Consider the following 19,388-nt stretch of genomic DNA (forward strand, 5'->3'; position numbering starts at 1 on the left):
CCGGTGTCTGAAGCACGTGTGCAAACATGACAATATTATTGGCCGATGACAGTCTATGACGTCAGTACCGGAGTGCCTGTGAGTATAAGAGGGCACCTGCAATGTACATCATCAACTTTTTTGTCTGAAGGAGACATGCTTGTAGGCCCAAGGCATGGCAATGAGACGCAGTGTCTCGTTCCCCTTCTAAGGGAACCATGGTTACAGTCATAACCTGAGACGTTCCCTTTCAAAGTGGAACTCAAAACTGCATCTTGGATTGACACAAAGGGGAACAAATACCCACTACGCCATGCTCGGGGAATGCCAAATGTGCCTATGCACAACTAGGCAAGGACATAGCATAAGTTTACTCTACGGACTTACAGACTTATGGAGCTTCAGCTCTACTACCCCAGAACAACCGGGGGAAAGTGCTCTCATTCTGCCTGGACTTGTTCAGGATCCAAAGACTCCCACCACTAAAAAAGGTATCCAATAACAAGAAGGGATGCTATAAGACAAATTACTTCTGCTTGTTAGGCTCAGCTAAGGCTCCAACAGGGAGCAGAGGACCCTACTTTAAAAACCACAGGCAGAGGGAGAGAGTTCTACTCTACACTCGACCATAAATAAGCAGCTAACAAAGAGAGCCAGCCAGGCATTTCCACCCAAGCATCCAAAAAACTGTTGCCCTTTCAAGGTGGCCTCAGGACACATAAGAGGCCCACCCCTCGGGAGCCACTGGGAAGCTTAAGCCTACTTAAGGACCTCAGAACCTGGGGGAGAGAGCTCAATCCTCTTTAATAGATGGATCTGCTATAACTGGAGTTAGTCCAGATTTCTCATTACCTGGTTCCAACACCCCAAGTGCTTCCTTACTTAAATACCCAAATCTGTTTGGGGAAGGAATTTAGTAGCTCTACCACCAAGTCCTGTGCCAGACATGTCGGAAGGCGGTTTGTAATATAATCAAAGTGTGCCAGTTACATCATGTGTCCAGCCTCAGGGCCTGATGTCAGCACTGGGTACAATCTCTTGTGCCCCACACACACCCTTCAAATCGCTTATTAATTACTTGTCAGTGTCACTTTATTTATAAAGCACTATTTAAAACAACAGCTGTTGACCAATGTGCTGTACATAAACATTAAACAATAAAATAAAATAAATAAAAATAAACGAATACTAAACTATAAAAAACAAACAAAAAAACAAAAACAATAATGTCATACTACCCTCAGATGTTATCTTTCCCTCCTAGCGTCGCACCTCCTCTGTGCTCTACACGAGTGGCCACTCCCTCCCTCCGGCCCTGCATCCAGTCCTCAGACTGTGACGGACCAGGACCCCCAGAGATCTTGGGTCGAGATGTGGAATGGCTTTTTTCTGAAAGCTGCTGCTGTCTCTCTAAACTTCCCAACCACTGTCTCTACATATGTGCCGAAAAGTTCTGAGGATGCGACCAGCAGATCAAGGAGAAAGTTTTTCTCTTTTTCCTTGATAACCACCATGTTCAGCCACAAATGACTCTCTGTTGCCACCATCGCCAGCATTGATGACCATTGGCAGCAGCTGTTTGTTTGGTGCGGCACAGCTGAGTGACCGCTTCAAGAGACAGTCCCTTTCCCTGATCCAGATATCTGAGCTGATCCGCCTGGTATGCCTGCAACATGGCCATCATATGGAAGGCACCACTGGCCTGTCCCGCTGCTACATATGCCCTGCCATTCAAGCACAAGCTGGTCTGTAACGGCTTAGATGGCAGGACCAGAACCTTCAGAGAGGATGATTCACGCTGAGAGAGATAGCCCGCAAGCGTCTTTTCAACAGGAGGCATCCTCACATATCCACACTCATGTAATCCCTCCACATTCAAATAATTTGAATGCTGAAAATAGATATGACCTGAATATGGCTTCTTCCACGACTTCTCCACCTCTGTGTGAAGTTCTGTGTGAAGAAATGGAAGGCTCATAGGAACAGAGCAGTTATGGCCTGACAGGAAATACTTGTCGAATCTGCCACAAGCGACTTCCTCTCTCGCACCCCCAAAACAGATATTAATCTAGTCGTGCCACAGGCCATCACATCCAGCAGCTCCTCGTATGCGGGATCACAATGGGCACATTCAGCTCCCCCGAGAGCTGAAAGCACGTGTTCCACACCCAAAGATGGAGACAAACTGGGACATGGAGGCACACACTTCCTGAAATGCTTGTTTGAGTATCAATAACACAACAATAACCTTCACCATGTGCTAATACAAACAAACGGTTTCTGAAGACAAAAAAGCTGATGACGTACATTGCAGGCTCCCTCTTATACAGTAATGACATCATAGACTGTTGTTGGCCAATGAAATTGTCTTGTTTGCACATGTGCTTCAGTCACTGGTCACGCTGATGGCGTCCCCATAGTGTCTATCAAAGACGCAGTGTTGAGTTCCACTTAGAAAGGGAATCTATCTTCATGTAATCTTAATGTTATATTTTGTTGTATTCATCAAAATAAAACTGACAAAAAGTATGGACCCTACTTTATTAGTTTATAGCTTAAATACAAATCAGTGAGGCACAGTTGAACACACCTAGTGTGCATAAAGACAGTGCTGTCTGGGTAACACTTTACAATAAGGTCCCACATTAACTAACAATGAGCAATACATTTGTTACAGTATGTCTCTGTTAATGTTTGTGAATAAAAACATGACTTAATTGTTAGTTCATATTAGCTGAGGATCATTAAATAATATTAACACATGCAAAATTTGATTTTAATAATGTATTTGTAAATAATGAATCTTAATGTTTTGATGTTTCATGTGATTAGCATTATTGGGTTTCATTCTCAGATCGTAAATAATTTCCTACACAAATAAAGAAGCACCTTCTGTGGGTCAGGAAACTGCCGCTGACGTGTCCAGAGCCGTCACAGCCCGGGGTTGGACATGACATGCCGTCTGTCTTCCCAGCCTTCCATGTGAACTGAGAGCCATTGATGTAGCCGTCCTTCTGCCGTTTGGCCGCTAGAGGGCAGCCTGACGCGCTGCGGTGGGACGCATATTTGCCCGTTATGTGACCCTGGCCATCACAACCTGGCACCGGACACCTGCAAACACAAACAAACCACTGTTTCACTACACTGGGATCTAAACTAAATCAATGTCATTTTACTTCAATTGTACAGAAGTAACTAAAACACAAGTTGGCTATACTAAAATATTTAAAACTAAAACTGAAAAATAAATTAATAATAATAATAATAATAATAATAATAATAATATAGACATATTTTAAACTTTAAAACTAACTTAAATTAAAATACAAAATACAAAAAAAGGCATTCAAAATATGAATACAAACTATAATAGTATTATATTAGGAAAACTCTGATGTATTTAATATTTACTCTTGGGTAACATTTTACAATAAGGTTCCATTTGTTAACATTAGTTAACATAAACTAACAATAAAAAAGACTTCTGAAAAGCATTTCCTAAGTTAATATTTAAGCAAGTCCTTAGATAATACTCATAATAATTAATAATCATATTATTTACCTTGGCTGACATGAACTAAACAATGAAATGAATTCAGATGAATGAATACTGAAATTATTGTCCTTTATTATTTTACGCTAGATAATGCATTAACTAAAGTTAACAAATGAACCTTGTTGTACCTCAAGTGTTACCTGCTCTTATAGGTTTAACTTTCTGATTTATTTATATTAATGTTAAACATTGGTTACTATTGAACAAAGGGAGCTGGTAGGCACAACTGATTGGCGATGACTATATTATGTGCATTATTCACATCCAGGAATGGAAATATTTATAGTTTATAGATTTATATCAGAAGTGGATGCAGATGGAGCTCCGGGACTCCTTCACTGGAGTTTAAAGGCAGTACCTGATCGGCTCCTGGTCCTCCTTGTCCTCTTTACTGTGTGTTATCTTAATCCCAGTCTTCCGAGCCCGTGGACATCCTGACAAACTGAGGAAAAACAAGCTGTTGTTACTTCAGCTCGTTTGAAAAAGAAATACATTTAAAATGAGTACTTATAATAGAAACATTATGCTTTAGAATAATATACGGAATGTAATAATATACTGTGTGTCTCAGACACTTATGTTATTTACAATTAAATTAAAACGTGTTATAGTTTCAATTTATATGAAATGCAATAAGCTATTGAAAGTACACGCAAGTGACCTTTTATTTTGTTTTCTGTAAATACCTTCTTTTTTTCATATGAAACATTTGCAATACAGTTAAGTGCACTTGTTTTTCACAAGGGAGTGTGTGCACATTACCTTCTGTGTGAAGCGTAATTTCCAGTGATATGTCCCGAGCCGTCACAGCCCGGGGTCGGGCACCTGGGACAGAAATACACCCTGTTACTGCCCAGCATGCACAAGATGAGCCCTGACCTTACATTATCTGTGTCTTCAGTAAAATCAACATTAACCCCCACAACAGACAAACCTTGCAAATAAAACTCTTGAAGAAAAAGATGCACTGCTTATTGAAATGAAGGAAAGAAGCTTCACAGCAAAAACAGGGACTAATAATCTGATACAAAAATGAGCTCACAGCTTAAACATTGTACAGTATATGACCCGTCACATTCCATTATTATCTGACTAATATTATTTGTGATATTACTTCATACATTTTGTTAAATTAAAAAAAAAAAAAAAAAAAATCAACAAAATGGTGCTTTGAAAAACAAAAACTTTGCTTTTCATTGGAATATATCATAATTTGCATATCCTCATTCATCATTACATTTTAATGGATTAAACAAAAAAAAAAAAAAGAAAAGAAAAGAAAAAAATCCACCCAGAATTTGGATGTTTTATTTTCAGATATCATTCTTTCACTGTGATGTTTATGTCTCTCTACCTTCTGTTCTGTTATTCTGTGACATTTCCCCATTAAAAAATAATGGTTTGATCTTTATGACATCATATGAGGGAGTGACATCATCAAAGTCTTTTTGATCACATGCTTCAATCAGAGACAAGTTTCTCTTACAGTCTTGATCTGTAGTTCTTTATGTTTGCACAACCTTGTCAACCCTTGTGAAAATTAATTGTATTGAATGTGCACTTGTAGAGAACTTCAAATATTAAAAGTAAAAACTCTACTTGCAGATAAAATATTAATGAAATAAAAGGCAAGTGTCATCATTGTCTTAATAATCTTTTGTCAGGCTTTATTTGATGAGTTGACTAACGTACTAAAGCACATGTAAAATACTTGATTATAATTTTAACTGTAGCATGTTATAATATATTATATTTAAAGTTAATATATTTTAATTGTACTAAATTGCAACTTCATCTTAACAAATGTTTAATTGCAAGTATATTTAAATACATGACATACAAGTTTCAATAAAAAATATATTGAAGTATATTTTAGTTTACCATGAATGCGTGTCAGTACATTTGGCAGTGCACTTCAACCATATTTCAAAGACAATAGAAGTTATTATGAAATTACATATAAAGATGTACTTAAGGCCTACAAAAAGCACTATTATGTTCAATTGCTTTTAAAATGAACTTAAACTATAATACATTTTCATCTATGGCAAATAACATACATTTAAGTCTCTGAAAACTTTACATTAAGTTCACACTTTTAAAGTATATTATTTCCGTACTCTTTTTAAAAGTATGATAAAGTGTATGTTTTAAAAAGAGATTGTCAAGGGTCATTCATATTGTTTTCAATTCTAAAAGACAGTACCAAAATATACTCCGTTATCTATTCTACTTATAAGCATATAGTGCATTTCAAACTCACTGTCACTGTTCAAATATAAAGTAGTACTGTAGAATTTATAAATAATATGGTATTGATGAAAAATAAGGTATTGATAAACTAATATTTGTGGATTTTGGGGTGCATTGCATTATGGTTGTATCTCAATATCTATGGTGACCACTGTCCTGGTGCATTGGGTTTGAAAAACATTATCTTTTAGAAGATAACCAATGAAATGACATTTTCAGGCACAAATGACACTGATTGTGGATGATGAGCCGTGTCGTGCTGTACAGTTTGATACTTACTTGAGTTCTTGTGAGTTGGTGGCCATCATACTCCGAATGCTTTTATCTGCTAAAGGACAACCTGAAAGACTAAAAGATTGCACATTCAGATGTTAGTCAAATAAACGGGTGGTCAGACATGCTACTAATACTAAAAAACAAACACACACAGACATAATCCACTCAGAAAGGACTACAAATGCAATAAAGCAATGGTGCAAGTGAAGGGATATCTGCTCTGTATTTATAACCCTCTGAACAGCAAAGCATTTTAATGGTTTTTATTCTCTTGAAATTAGCATTTGTCCCAGGATCTCTGGTGAAATATTCAAAGGGTTAACATGGGGAGGCAGTCTGATAACTTTCCGACAGTATAGCTGAAGTAAGCTGAAAACAATAAATTCATTGGACTGAATCCACCATTAGAAAATGGAGTCACACCTTCTATGTGAGGCGTAATTACCGGTCACGTGACCACTCCCATCACACCCTGGTGTTGGACATCTGTCTCCAGAAAAAATAGACAGAATGAAAGGCCAAAATCCAAAACATAATAAAGGAAAGAAAATATTACACTAAAAATTAAAGAAAAAGTCCAGTGGCAACACTTCAATCTAGTCCCCACACGAGCATTACAACACCTCTGTGTGCATTACAGGGGTATATGTTAGAAACATTAAAACCAGAAATGTTTTTATTAGTGCTGCCAATTGATTTATATATTTATATCAGATGAATTATATGATGTGTTGATTAATTAATCGACTGAATCGCAACCGGAATGGCATCACATGAATGTAATTTTGCCTGAAATCAGAGATGGCGCTAATTAAAATTAAAGCCATACCCTAAATTTCTCAACACTGTTGAATAAATGACTGCTAATTAAATTTGGAAGATGTTAAACTCAAATAAGACTCTTTGACAATCAGCTATTTTTCAAATAAGACTTGCTTACAACAATTCCGTAATTACTTTTTCCCATTGTGTGCCCGAGCATCGGACTTTCAGACTTTTCTTCTGCAATATCTGATCTAATTTTTATTAATCACTTACTCTACTCTCACTTTGTTTAAATCTCTTAACAATATCTACAGTGCCACAGAATGGTTGAGGAAAAGATGAAAAAGAGCAGGATCTAACAGTCTACAGAACAACCATCTTACATCGATGTAAAAAACAGAAAACAGGTTCAATGTATACCAATGAAAACCAAGGAAAGAACTGAGAAACAGGTGCCAACAAAGTAAACAGAAAAGGACACAATGATACTATGAAAAAACATTAAAACAAGTCTAACAGAGGAGGGAGGGTGCTGAGGAGGAAGATGCAGAGCTGGCAGAAGGGACCACCAAGAAAGAGGAAGGAACCAGGGTGGGGATGACCCTCAGCAGAAACACCAGGACACAGGCTCATGGCTGAAACGAAGGAGGGAGGAGCCAGAGCAGAGCCAGGAGCCTGACCAACTGAGGTGAAGCCGAGCGTGGTGGAGACCCATGTGGAACTGAAGAGAAGAAGATCCAGGGCAAAACCGATGGACTGGAGGGCTGAGGTGGAGAAGGGGAATCGGCAGCCCGAGGCGGAGCCGGAGGGAGCAAGGACAATTGTGGATCTGGAGGGAAGGAAGAGCCTGTGGAGGTGGTATAGCCGGAGGACCGGATGTCAGTGGCATAACCTGGGTGATGACTGACCAAGGTGGAGCCAGAGGGATGAGGGAGTCTTGCAGAGCCTGAGAGATGATGGATCATGGTGGAACAGAGGGAGTGTGGAGCCAAGGTGGAGCCAAGGGTCGACAGGCTGAGGTGGAGTCCAGGGGCTCTACACACCAGGGCTGAGCTGGAGACCTGAAAGCCCAAGGCAAATCCAAGCTGCTGGGTGAAGACAGCAAAGGAGGAGCCAAAGAGCCGAAGGGAGCCAGCAGAAATGGGGCAGAAGAACCAGATGGCATAGGCAGATGAGGAGGGAGTGGGAGGCTGGGTGAGAGCATCAGCAACGACACAGATTTGGTGAAGAAAAAGACTTGGTCTGGGCCAATGAAACAGACTTGGTGTTGGATGGGAACATCAGCGACTAATGAGACTTGGATCTGGCTGACGAAGGAGATTGGCCAATGAAGGACTCTGAGAACAGATCCTTTCCCACTCCTCAACAATCATACTAGGGACTGAGAACTGCACACACATATCTGCCATGTTCCACTCCATTCCCTCATACTCCACTAATACATCCACGGGTATGGACAACAATGCCGGCTCTCACACCTGGTCAAACTCAAAAACTGGCTCTGGAATCAACGTAGCCTCAGGGGGAAGCTCCATTAAGGATGTTAGTGCCGGCTCATGTACCTGGTCAGACTCCTGTGAGAACAGAAGGATTTGGACTGCTGCTAGATCCATATTTGAGTTTCAAAATCCCAAAATACTCAAGATTCAATTATATCAAAAAATGCAAACAGAATCACCATCTTATATGGACGAGAACAGAACAAAAACGAACCGAAAACAGCCTCAATATATACCAACAAAACCAATGAAAGAAACCAGAAACAGGTGAGGTGCATTAATAAAACAATGAATAACCATGGTAACCAATGCCAACAAAGGAAACAGAACAGGAAACAATGATACTATGAAAAAATAATACATTTATAAAGAATCTCTTAACAAAACAGACCAACATTTAAATCTCTTAACAGAACGAAATCGACCAACATTAAATCTCTTAATGGCCTTTGAATGCTCAGACGTGTGTCCGAGTCACTGCGGCAGTGATATATGTGCTAGACAACACTATAAATATAATATAGCTATACTTAATCCTGAGGATCATCATTATATATCGTCATATCTCCCAGTCCTGAAACTCACTCTATGGTAAAGCACTAAGGCATTATAGAGATAACAGTACGACTGTCTGTAAAGATGCTTTAAAACATCAAATCATCAAATGAATGTGTTAAATTGACAGCTCTAATTCGGATAACTGTTGGGTCCAGTAACAGCCTATGCATTAGTGTCTAGTTGAACTTGAACTCTGATTGGCTGTTAACGCAAAGTGTTGCCCAAATATCTATGATGCTGTTTTTATCGTTCATTGTTTCCAGTTTAGCTTCACTGTCTGCAAGAGTGCGTGAGGCCTAAAATCACATCACATCCTAGAGAGAAGCTGAGCCATGAACAGGTCGAATGAAATGATGTTTAAAATCCATAAAGCATTATAAAAGTAAGCCCTGACTCTTCGTTTGTGTCAGATCGTGTGGCATGCAGTAGTGCTGAGCTCAGAGAGTGAGAGAAGATAAAGGAGAGAAGCAGAACAGGAGGAGACGTGTGAAGGCAGAGGCTTGTGAAACAGGGTGCGATCACATCATTCCCCCGTGCTGCTTACGTTAACAGGTCCTTTTTGCTTTCTTTGCAAGGTGGGAATTTTGGTTTGGGGCTGGGAATGCCGACATCGGTAGTGTATGCGCTGTCCTCTAAGATGTCCTGGAAGGGATCCAGATCGTCAGACTGTAACGACAAAGCCAGAAAGAGAAACAGAGACTTGTTAGCATTACTTGTTTCAGCACCACTGCTTTTAATTATAAACTGCTTCAAATGTCTCCATTCTGTAATCATTTTTGATAGTTCAAATAATTTTGAGACATGTTTTTAGACCCTCTTACTCTATTGACTGCCATTAAGAGATTGCAAATATATGATAATATTATAGCTATTTTTTGGAGGGCTCAACAAAGTGACTTACACTTCGATCAGTAAGATTTTTGAATGTTTTTGAAAGAGTCTCTTCTGCTGTCCAAGGCTGCATTTATTTGATCAAAAATACAGTAAAAATTGTAATATTGTGGAATATTATTTCATATTAAATATTAATATATAATGTAAGTGTAATTTATTCCTGTGATGATCAAAGCTGAATTTTCAGCATCATTACTCCAGTCTTCAGTGTAACACGATCCTTCAGAAATCATTCTGATATGATGATTTGTGTCACGGTTAGGTGGTTATGGAAAGCACACGATGAAGGTGAAGGAGAAACACACAGTCTTTACTTAGTAAACTCAGGCAGAACATTAAGAACCACATTTAACATCAACGAGAATCAACAAGCAACTGAGCAGAAAAGGGAGTATAAACACACATGCTAAACAAGGACACTAAACAGGAACAGCTGGATATATATATATAAAATTGTATTTCTATTATAAGTGTTTAAATGTATTTCTTGACAGAACCACCCATCCAACCATCTGTCAATCAGCTTTCTTTCATTGTCACATTCACACATGAAGTCCTTCACTTTAAAAATACACAGTTGCTCCCCACACTCAATTTGTATGCAAATGGAAAGCATTCGTTGATGTTGAGGAGCACATCAATCAGTCCTTCCACAATTAACACGCCAGAGGATGTGAGAATTAATCTGCCAGTCGCACAGCATCAGTGAGACTTTTAGATTTCAGTAAAATGCCTTCAGAACAGCAGGATTTACAGCCAGACTTCGCTGTCATGAAGATAAGAAAGGGAAATTATAGAACTAGGTGGAGACGGAAATCAGTGTGCTGCCATACACTAGATGGCGGTGTGGTGACGTGACTAAATGTGTGTGTGTGTGTGTGTGTGTGTGTGTGTGTGTGTGTGTGTGTGTGTGTGTGTGTGTGTGTGTGTGTGTGTGTGTGTGTGTGTGTGTGTGTGAATCTCCTCTGCAGCTGTGTGAGATACCTTTCACGTTTCAGGTTATCAAACAAGCTCTTCAACATCAAGCTCTTCACCTGAAATATGGTGCTTCAACAGACCAGCAGTACAAAACAAGTAATAATAATAAAAATAATAATTATATGTTCTTTATCGAGCATGTCCATATTTGTTTATTTCAACATCATTCCAATGAAATGTGACTTTTTGTACCATACAGAATAAAAGGAATGTAGAAATTTGGCTTAATGAGGAGATTTTTGCAATTACTTTTCTGATCAATTATGTTTTCACCTGCTGAATGAAAAAACAACAACAAAAAAAAAGATGCTAGAAAGCACCATAGCAACCCCCTAGCAACGCACTGTCTCCCAATGGTGATGAGTTTCACATGAGCCATCATCACTCAGAAAATGTAACAATCTAGAGTAATATGAATGTAATATATCTTATAAAATGGCATACTGAAGAATAGTGAAGACAGATAACAGAGGCTGACGGAGGAGTTTCTGAAGGCATCTGCATCAGGAGCTCCAGCAGCCTTAGACCTCTGAACTAAACCGACCTCTCTCTGCTCTCAGAGCTGGATTATAAAGATCGTAAGCTCCTCTCTGCTGATGTGGGGTGTGTGTGTGTGTGTGTGTGTGTGTGTGTCGGTTACAGAAAATATGTCAGCCTTCTGTTCCACAAACAGTAAAAAGAAGTAGCTGTGGTTGCCAGAAATTTACCATTTTAGAGATCAAAAATGTGCAATTAAAAAACATATATTTAATGAAAAATCTGCAGAGTTTGAGTTTCACGAGATGGAAAAAGTAAATGAGAGAGACTGAAGATGAGGGTGTACATTATGAATGTGGTTTGTATCGAAACAGATCTCAGTAAATTTAGTTATGCAGAGCGAAGACATCAGATGTAATTAGTGAGGGATGAGGAGGAGCTCTCACTGTCACCCTGACCTCTGTTACTACGGGAACCCCCGGAGGAAGTGACAGCGAAGCAAAGAGGTCACGTCCCACAGCTCCACTTCCTGTTGCCGCCTCAACTAAAGCTGCTCCAATTAGAGAGCGAGAGAGACGAATGGAAATAAGACCACTGCATAAAATGATCCCCTCGCTCAGTATTTTCTCTTGTTTTCCAGTTCAAATATATAAACATTCCTAAATCAAAACAAACGCAGAAAAATTATTATTTTCAACCCTCATTCTGACTCTCTGTCTGAAATGATCTGTTTTTAATCTGCTGTCAGATCCAATACTGTCGGCTGCTTCATCCTTCAACAAAAGTTTCTTCATTATACTGTGCGTCATTTACAAAACAATCTACAGTCAAATGCTCCAAACAAACATAATCTTCCAACATGATCTGGAGCTCCGTTAAATTCAAACATGTACTTGTTTCTCAAACGGGTGTCTTTCTGAAGTCTGTACAGAGACACACGTGAGCTGCTCAAACAGGACGCATCAAAGCAAATGTTCCTTTAAGCTTGCATTCAGACTCTGAACACACATCGGTGTACTGTATCCAGCCTCACAGATTATAATGGGTTCCATTAGCTTTTGATGCAATGAAATGTAATGCTCGTATCTGGTGCAGACGTGGTCAGTCGTTAAGCAACTGAACGCCAGTGGGCGTGGCCTATGGTGCAATGATGTAAAACGATTCGTTGATGTCTTGCCTTAGAGGCAGTCTTATTTTAAGCTTTATTTTTTCAACAAACTATGCATGTAACATGAAAACTGCAGGGTGTTTCATATAGTGAGTGCTACAGCATCATAAGCCATAAGCAATACTTTTTTTAACGCTTTTTTGATTAACATTTATGATATAGATTATATTCATAACAATTGTGCAAATATTAACAAATAAATAATGAAATAATTGTTTATAATATGGACGTTTAAATATTACATTTTAAGCTTTGAAACTTGCAGGATTTTTTAAATGGTACTAAAAACCTTTTATATGTTAACAGATCATGGAAAATTTGACTAATTTCATGACCCCATTAAATTAAGTTTAGTTTTTTTACCCCATTGACAGAAATTCTTAAACAAGAACAAATGTAGGGCGGGGCTTGATTGTGTCTGTGGGGAATTGATTGGATGGTTGTGGTTTGCTATTGGTGGATCTCATGTGAGTGACAGGTTGCCCCGCCCTCATCATCAGAGAAGAGAAGAGATGCTGCAAGAGGAAGATATTCTGATTCAAGATTACGAGGAACATGAATTTAAAAAACAAAACAAAAGATTGTGCATGAATAAATCATTTATAATTAATACTGCAATATTTCATAAAAAAATGAACAAGAATTTGTTTTGATACTAATATACTTGATATATATATATATATATATATATATATATATATATATATATATATATATATATATATATATATATATATATATATATATATATATATTAATAACTAAAAAAATATGTATTATATATAACATACAGTGCAAAGCTAAAATGTCAATTCTCCTGTTCAGCCTGTCATATTAATCATTTTTCATAATGTGCAATGGATGGTAATATTTGATTTTAAGGGTAATGTTGTTCTGGTGCTATTTTGAGTCACCAACGTAAAATCAGAGTCCTGAAGCTAAAGCAGCTGAGAAGTCATGCTTAACAAGCGATCCGGCTCCACCGTGAGACGAGGGACTGCATGAATACTGCACTGAAATAAATGTGTTGAGCAGAGATGCAGATGGAGAGGAAGCGTCACACACTGAAGCTATGACAGAGAGAAGAGCACTGCTGCAGGCAGATCGGCCCATCCTCTACTGCAGAGAGAGAGAGAGAGAGAGAGAGAGAGAGAGAAGCCATCACTCGCTGGAGGTGCCTCCATGTTTCCTCTCTCTTATTTCATGCTCTGCATCGAGTGTGTGTTAAGGTGAGGATATGATTCCTATATCCCACACACATAACATTCATGGTGTGTTCAGCATCACTTTTAATCGACTCCATCTTCCTTCCCAGCATTAGCAGGAGCTCATCTGATGTGCGGCAAAACTCACTTTGTCTGTTTGTACACTTGCTAGTTTTCGTTTCACACAATGGTGAAAGAGTCTTGATGTTGTTTTTGTGCTCTACTAGATTGAATGTTGATTATTTTCCTCATATTCTCCATTGTTGCAGCTCCTCTCTTGCCAGTCTGTCAGTAACGCTCTGTGTACTTCCTGTCTTTATGAAGCCCCTCCTTCTGAAAAGCACAATGTGCTCTGATTGGTCGGCTGGAGCAGTGTGTTGTGATTGGTCATAAGGGAAATGTCCCGCCCCTTACCATAACCGCCAGTTTCAACACACTACTAACTAACTCAACCAGGCCCCGCCCCTTTATTCTGCGCATGAATTATTTAAATGAGGAATATTGTGAAGAAACTCAAGATGGAGTTCAGAAACACTGACACTGATATAGAGAAGATCTCTTCATGCTCAAACAGCAACATCACACACTAAAGACAGATGAAGATGAGAAAGAAGCGTATTAGGTGCTCTTTAAATATTATTATTGTATTGTTTTTCATTTGTATTGTATTTCTAATTTCGCCGTGGTCCTTCAATTATGCGTTCACACACTAGAAGGATGGTCATGAATACAAATATTTACATACAAATAAAATATTTACAATAATAATTAGCTTTGTTTTCCTATGCAAATCATTCACATCATCTTGTATTACAGAGGATATCTGATATTACTATTAAGAAACTAGACTTATGATCCCATAGACTCCATCCTGAATCATATCTAGAAAGATTATACCATTATATTTTAGTTTGTAATATGGAAGTAGAATTTTCACTTAAGATAAATCTAAAAACCTGGCGTTGGTACTGTATGCTGCCTGTTATTATTTTTTTTAATTAAAAAAAAAAAAATCTGTTTTATGTGTAGCGTTATTGGATAATTTATTTCTTCTCTATCTATCTATCTATCTATCTATCTATCTATCTATCTATCTATCTATCTATCTATCTATCTATCTATCTATCTATCTATCTATCTATCTATCTATCTATCTATCTATCTATCATCTATCTATCTATCTATCTATCTATCTATCTATCTATCTATCTATCTATCTATCTATCTATCTATCTATCCTAACTTTATGGAATTTATCTATAACCAAATTCTAACATAACAGAGTGATTCTAAAAAGAAAGAAATTATGTTAAAATATTGAAAACGCCAGTAGGTGGCAGCGATTCAATGTTTTAATGAGTGAGCTACTTAAATCATTCATTCAAGCCAATTCGTTCAAAAGTCAGATTAATTAAGGAAAACAAACACCGATGTGAATACTTTTGTCATTGATAAGATACTATTGAAAAATGAAGTAACAAAACAGACGGCTGTTTTAGTAACTGGTTATGCACTGATAGTTATGGCTAAATTGCAATGGATTAGCTAGTTAAAACATGTGTGGAGTGTACTTAGCTATTACAATGTTTTCACACTTCCTTCTCAATACATGCTTTATTCTTTTAAACGTCCCTCTTTGAACAGAGGTTTAATATAGTTGGCTGGGCAACGGTTCTCTCATTTTCTCTCATTTTCTCTCATTTTTTGGTGCTACCTGTGCTCTCCATTCAAACAGAGCTCCACTCGCTTTGTGTTGGTGAAAGTGCGATGCACATTGGTTTGGCGTTACCAATCGGTTCAATGTAAGGGGGGTACTTTGACTAGTTTATTATGACAAACTCATATTAGATGTGTTAGTATAGATCACTGTGATTTTCATGTTGAAATATTGGGGGGGTTGTAACTGATGGATTTGAATATTGGGGGGGATACCTCCCCCCATCCCCCCTGCAAACTACGCCCCTGCATCTGTAATTAATTTCTGTAATTACATCTATTTTTACATTGCTGTCTTGTTTCCCCCATTTTGTTTTAGGACTTTTAAGATGAAGTGTTTTCTGTTCCTTTTGTCACTGTATTCACTTCCTGTGTTTACTGTGTTCCTGGTTCCCTTGTTGCTTTGCCTACCTTGTTCCTGGATTGTTTCCATGGCTACACATCACCTTCACCTGTCCTCGTCTGCCTCTTGTTGTCTTGTGCATTTAAACCTCACTGCTCTTTGTCAGGTCTTGTCTTACGTGACTGTGTGTTAGTGTTGGTGTTGACTCAGTTCTGTTTCTGCGGATTTATTCTGTTTTGGGGGGTGTGTGTGTGTGTGTGTGTGTGTGTGTGAAGGTGTGTGTGTTTTTGTCATTCTCTTAACCCCCCTCAACTGCGTTTGGATCCAGCTCTCCCTCATGTCTGAGTTCTCCCAGCATAACAGAACTGAGTCAACACCAACACGCGGTCGGAGCCGTGCGATATTCCAGTGATAACAGCACTCCTGCCTTTTCACTGTTTGTGTCACTCCGCTCAAAGCGGCTGTCATGGCGGCCGAGAGAATCCACTGTAATTTGTTTTACAAATACTACACTTGTTGTACCCAGAACGTGAGAATGTAGTTGTTTAAACCTGAAATATGACTCATATTTAAGCATATCACCTATTTTACAATTTGTTTAGACTCTTATACACAAAAATGGTTGGCGTGCCAGGTGTATGGTCTAAAAGGGTTGTACCTATTCTCTTAATGAGTCATGGGTGTGTTTTAGGCGTAACGTGCAATAAACCAATCAGAGTCTCGTCTCCCATTCCCTTTGAAAGCCAGCCGTGCTCGCGCCATGACGGATTCACTGATAACATGGGGGAATTTGCGCGCAGAAACGGATCTTCTTGTGCACGAGGTTAAAGCGCACGAGCAGACCATCTACAGGACAAGCCGCATTCCACCAAAGCATTTTTATCTTTATGCACACAATAATAATCTTTCACATTGTAATCCTTTTATTTTTAATATTTGGAATGTTTGTGTGTTACTGTGTGTCCCTGTTATGCTGCGTTCACACCGAACGCGTCTGAGGCGTCTGATTTACATGTTAAGTCAATGTAAACGCACGTCTAGGTGTCCTGCGGCGCGAATCGGCCGGTGACGCACGAATGGCACGGCGCGAATTGAGCGTTCACGCGGCTGACACGCGAATTGAGCGTCTGACGCCCAAACGCTCGAGTTGAAAAATCTGAACTTTGGCGTAAATTCATGCCGCGTTAACCAATCAGGGACTCTGCTTTGGTAGTAACGTGTTTATGATGTGATCATTGGTGGAGACCAGAACAAAGATGTCGCTGTGTGTGGCCACCCTGAGTTCTGTGATGTGTCATTATATTTTTATCGAGACAGGAATAAAAAGGACTTTGCCTGGAAGAGAATAAGCGAAGAAATCGGACAATCTGGTTAGTTGTAAAACATTTTGCATGATTTTAGCCATTGATACTAGCCCACCTTCTAGCTAGCAAAAGTCTGCCGGCATAACCGAGTTAAATTGCCGCTACAGGTTTCCAACTGACGAGACTATGTGTTTATTCAGAGGATCTGTGCAGAAAGAGATGGAAGCCCCTCCCATGACGCGAATTCGCGTCTGAACACACTTTTTTTTGACGCGAGAATTGAGCGAATTTTACGCGCGTCAGAAGCGTCTGACTTCAAAATGTTCAAGCGTCCGACTAGACGCGTCTGACGCGAATTTGACGCTCCAGACGCGTTCGGTGTGAACGCAGCATTAGGAATGGGTCTATACCACAATTTTGGCTTCGGTATACGGTACCACAATCTAATAGCGGTATATCGATATTAAATCTATACCATACAGGGTCTAAATTTTGGCATGGTATTACGCATAATTTTACACATTCTCGCAGGTTTCATGTTTACAAAGCGGGAAGTTACCATAAATGTTTGTTAGCAAATTAATCAACACAGATTAGATTAGCAAAAGAGTCTGCACACTCCATCAAATATGAAAAAACATCAGATGCGAGACAAAAAAACAAAAGTACAAAAGGGCAAACGTTTCGGTCACATGTGACCTTTGTCAATGCCAGACTTACAATGTTTAGTTCAGGAGCCATCTTGATTTAAGAAGTCACATGGTTGCATAGATCACATGATCGATTGAACCAAACTATAACAAATAATCCAAACAAATGATTTACCATACTAAACAATCCAAGATGGCTCCTGAACTAAGCATTGTAAGTTTGGCATTGACAAAGGTCACGTGACTGTAGGCCTGGGTGATAAAATGGTATTGATATTTATCGATGGTACTTCTTAATCGATAATGACAGAAACATGTCCAATATAACTCTCAATATAGTTTCATTTAAATGTGTTAAAATGTAAACAGACATTAAGTTTGGTTGCGTTAACATCTGTCACAGATGCGCTGAGTGACACGTAAACAAGCTGCTGTGGAGATCAGAACACACAAACACATGAAAATGAGTGCTGTACCTTCCGGCGACGAGGAGATTGTGAATAAGAAAGGACATTTCAGCTCGTCTGTGGCAGTTTCATGGTTTCCTTACGTCTAACAGTTGATCTACTTCAAAGTTCGTCTTGAGAGCAGTTGTCATGTCGGTATTAACAGCTGCACAAACAGTGTTTTCAACCACACGGTATCTTTATTTCTGTTACAAATATTCAAATTATCACAGAAATACTGAGATAAAAGTTTATAGTTCATATATTAACACTAATGTTTATGTTACCAAAAAATCAAAACAAAACAACAAAAACTTGGCATTGAAAACGAAGCATTTATCAATTACATTGTTTCACCACCAGGTGGCGACAAGTGACTGTTGAATATGTATTTGACATCGAATCTTCATTCATTGAATTCTTTCAAACACACCGATTCATCAGTAATGACACAAGAGTATTGAGTCACTGAATCATACATAAATAATTAATTCAAATAAAATAAATTTTAAAATAGACTGCAGCAATTCAAATTTTGTCAGAACCTCTGGTAATAAATTACGTTATTTCGTTTAGTTGTCATTCAGAATCGTGATCTTAGTTTGAAACAAAAAAGTGTTTCTCAGTTTATCCAGAATTGTGCAGCTCTAAGTTTCTTTAACGCTTATTTATTTAATTTTTATATAACATATAAGAAAGATTTGTTTACATTTTAATGAATTTGTTTTGTTTTAAAATTATTTGTTAAATTCAAATGTTAAATTCAAACTGGTCTTTTTTTGAAAAAAAGGTTATTAAAATATTTTCAATAATAATCGATACCGAACAATATGAAACATTATATCATGATACATTTTTTAACTGTATCGCCCAGCCCTACATGACCAAAAAGTTTGCTCTTTTTTTTTCAGTAAAGTTTAGTTTTTTTTTGTCTCGCATCTGATGTTTGTTCATCATTGGTGCGCGGACTCTTTTGAAATGATTCACTAATTGGATATTTGTGTCTACGCACCTCATTTGGACTTGTTTTAAGGTGCGGTGAGCTCCTGACAACTCGTCGAACTGTTGTATAAATGCAATATCACGCTCGTAGCCGTGCGATACGGCTGTATATCAGCATGCTGTGATTACCTAGCCGTGTAATCTACAGTCATATAGCACGTCTACGAGTGTGATATTGCTAATAAAATATATTATATTATATTATTATTTCTTATCTTTCTGTCTTATCTTGATGTTAAATTGTCATTTCAGGTTTGACATCTCAGAGATGAGCTCTACTACATTTGTTGGTCTTCAGATGAATTATATGTTAAATATA

General features: G+C 38.3%; 1 protein-coding gene across 1 annotated transcript in view; it reads right to left on the reverse strand.

The window, feature by feature from the left end:
- The window catches only part of myt1lb (myelin transcription factor 1-like, b), a 60,035-nt gene that overhangs the window by 6,496 nt on the left and 34,151 nt on the right, over window positions 1-19,388 (reverse strand). The window contains exons 10-15 of the mRNA XM_067368395.1: window positions 9,431-9,552; window positions 6,488-6,550; window positions 6,068-6,136; window positions 4,298-4,360; window positions 3,894-3,977; window positions 2,869-3,090 (exon numbers count right to left, since the gene is read on the reverse strand). Of these exons, the coding sequence (XP_067224496.1) occupies window positions 2,869-3,090; window positions 3,894-3,977; window positions 4,298-4,360; window positions 6,068-6,136; window positions 6,488-6,550; window positions 9,431-9,552 (623 nt within the window). The remainder of the gene's footprint in view (window positions 1-2,868; window positions 3,091-3,893; window positions 3,978-4,297; window positions 4,361-6,067; window positions 6,137-6,487; window positions 6,551-9,430; window positions 9,553-19,388) is intronic.

The sequence above is a fragment of the Chanodichthys erythropterus genome, chromosome 18 (assembly GCF_024489055.1).
Source record: "Chanodichthys erythropterus isolate Z2021 chromosome 18, ASM2448905v1, whole genome shotgun sequence".
NCBI classification, from domain to species: domain Eukaryota; kingdom Metazoa; phylum Chordata; class Actinopteri; order Cypriniformes; family Xenocyprididae; genus Chanodichthys; species Chanodichthys erythropterus.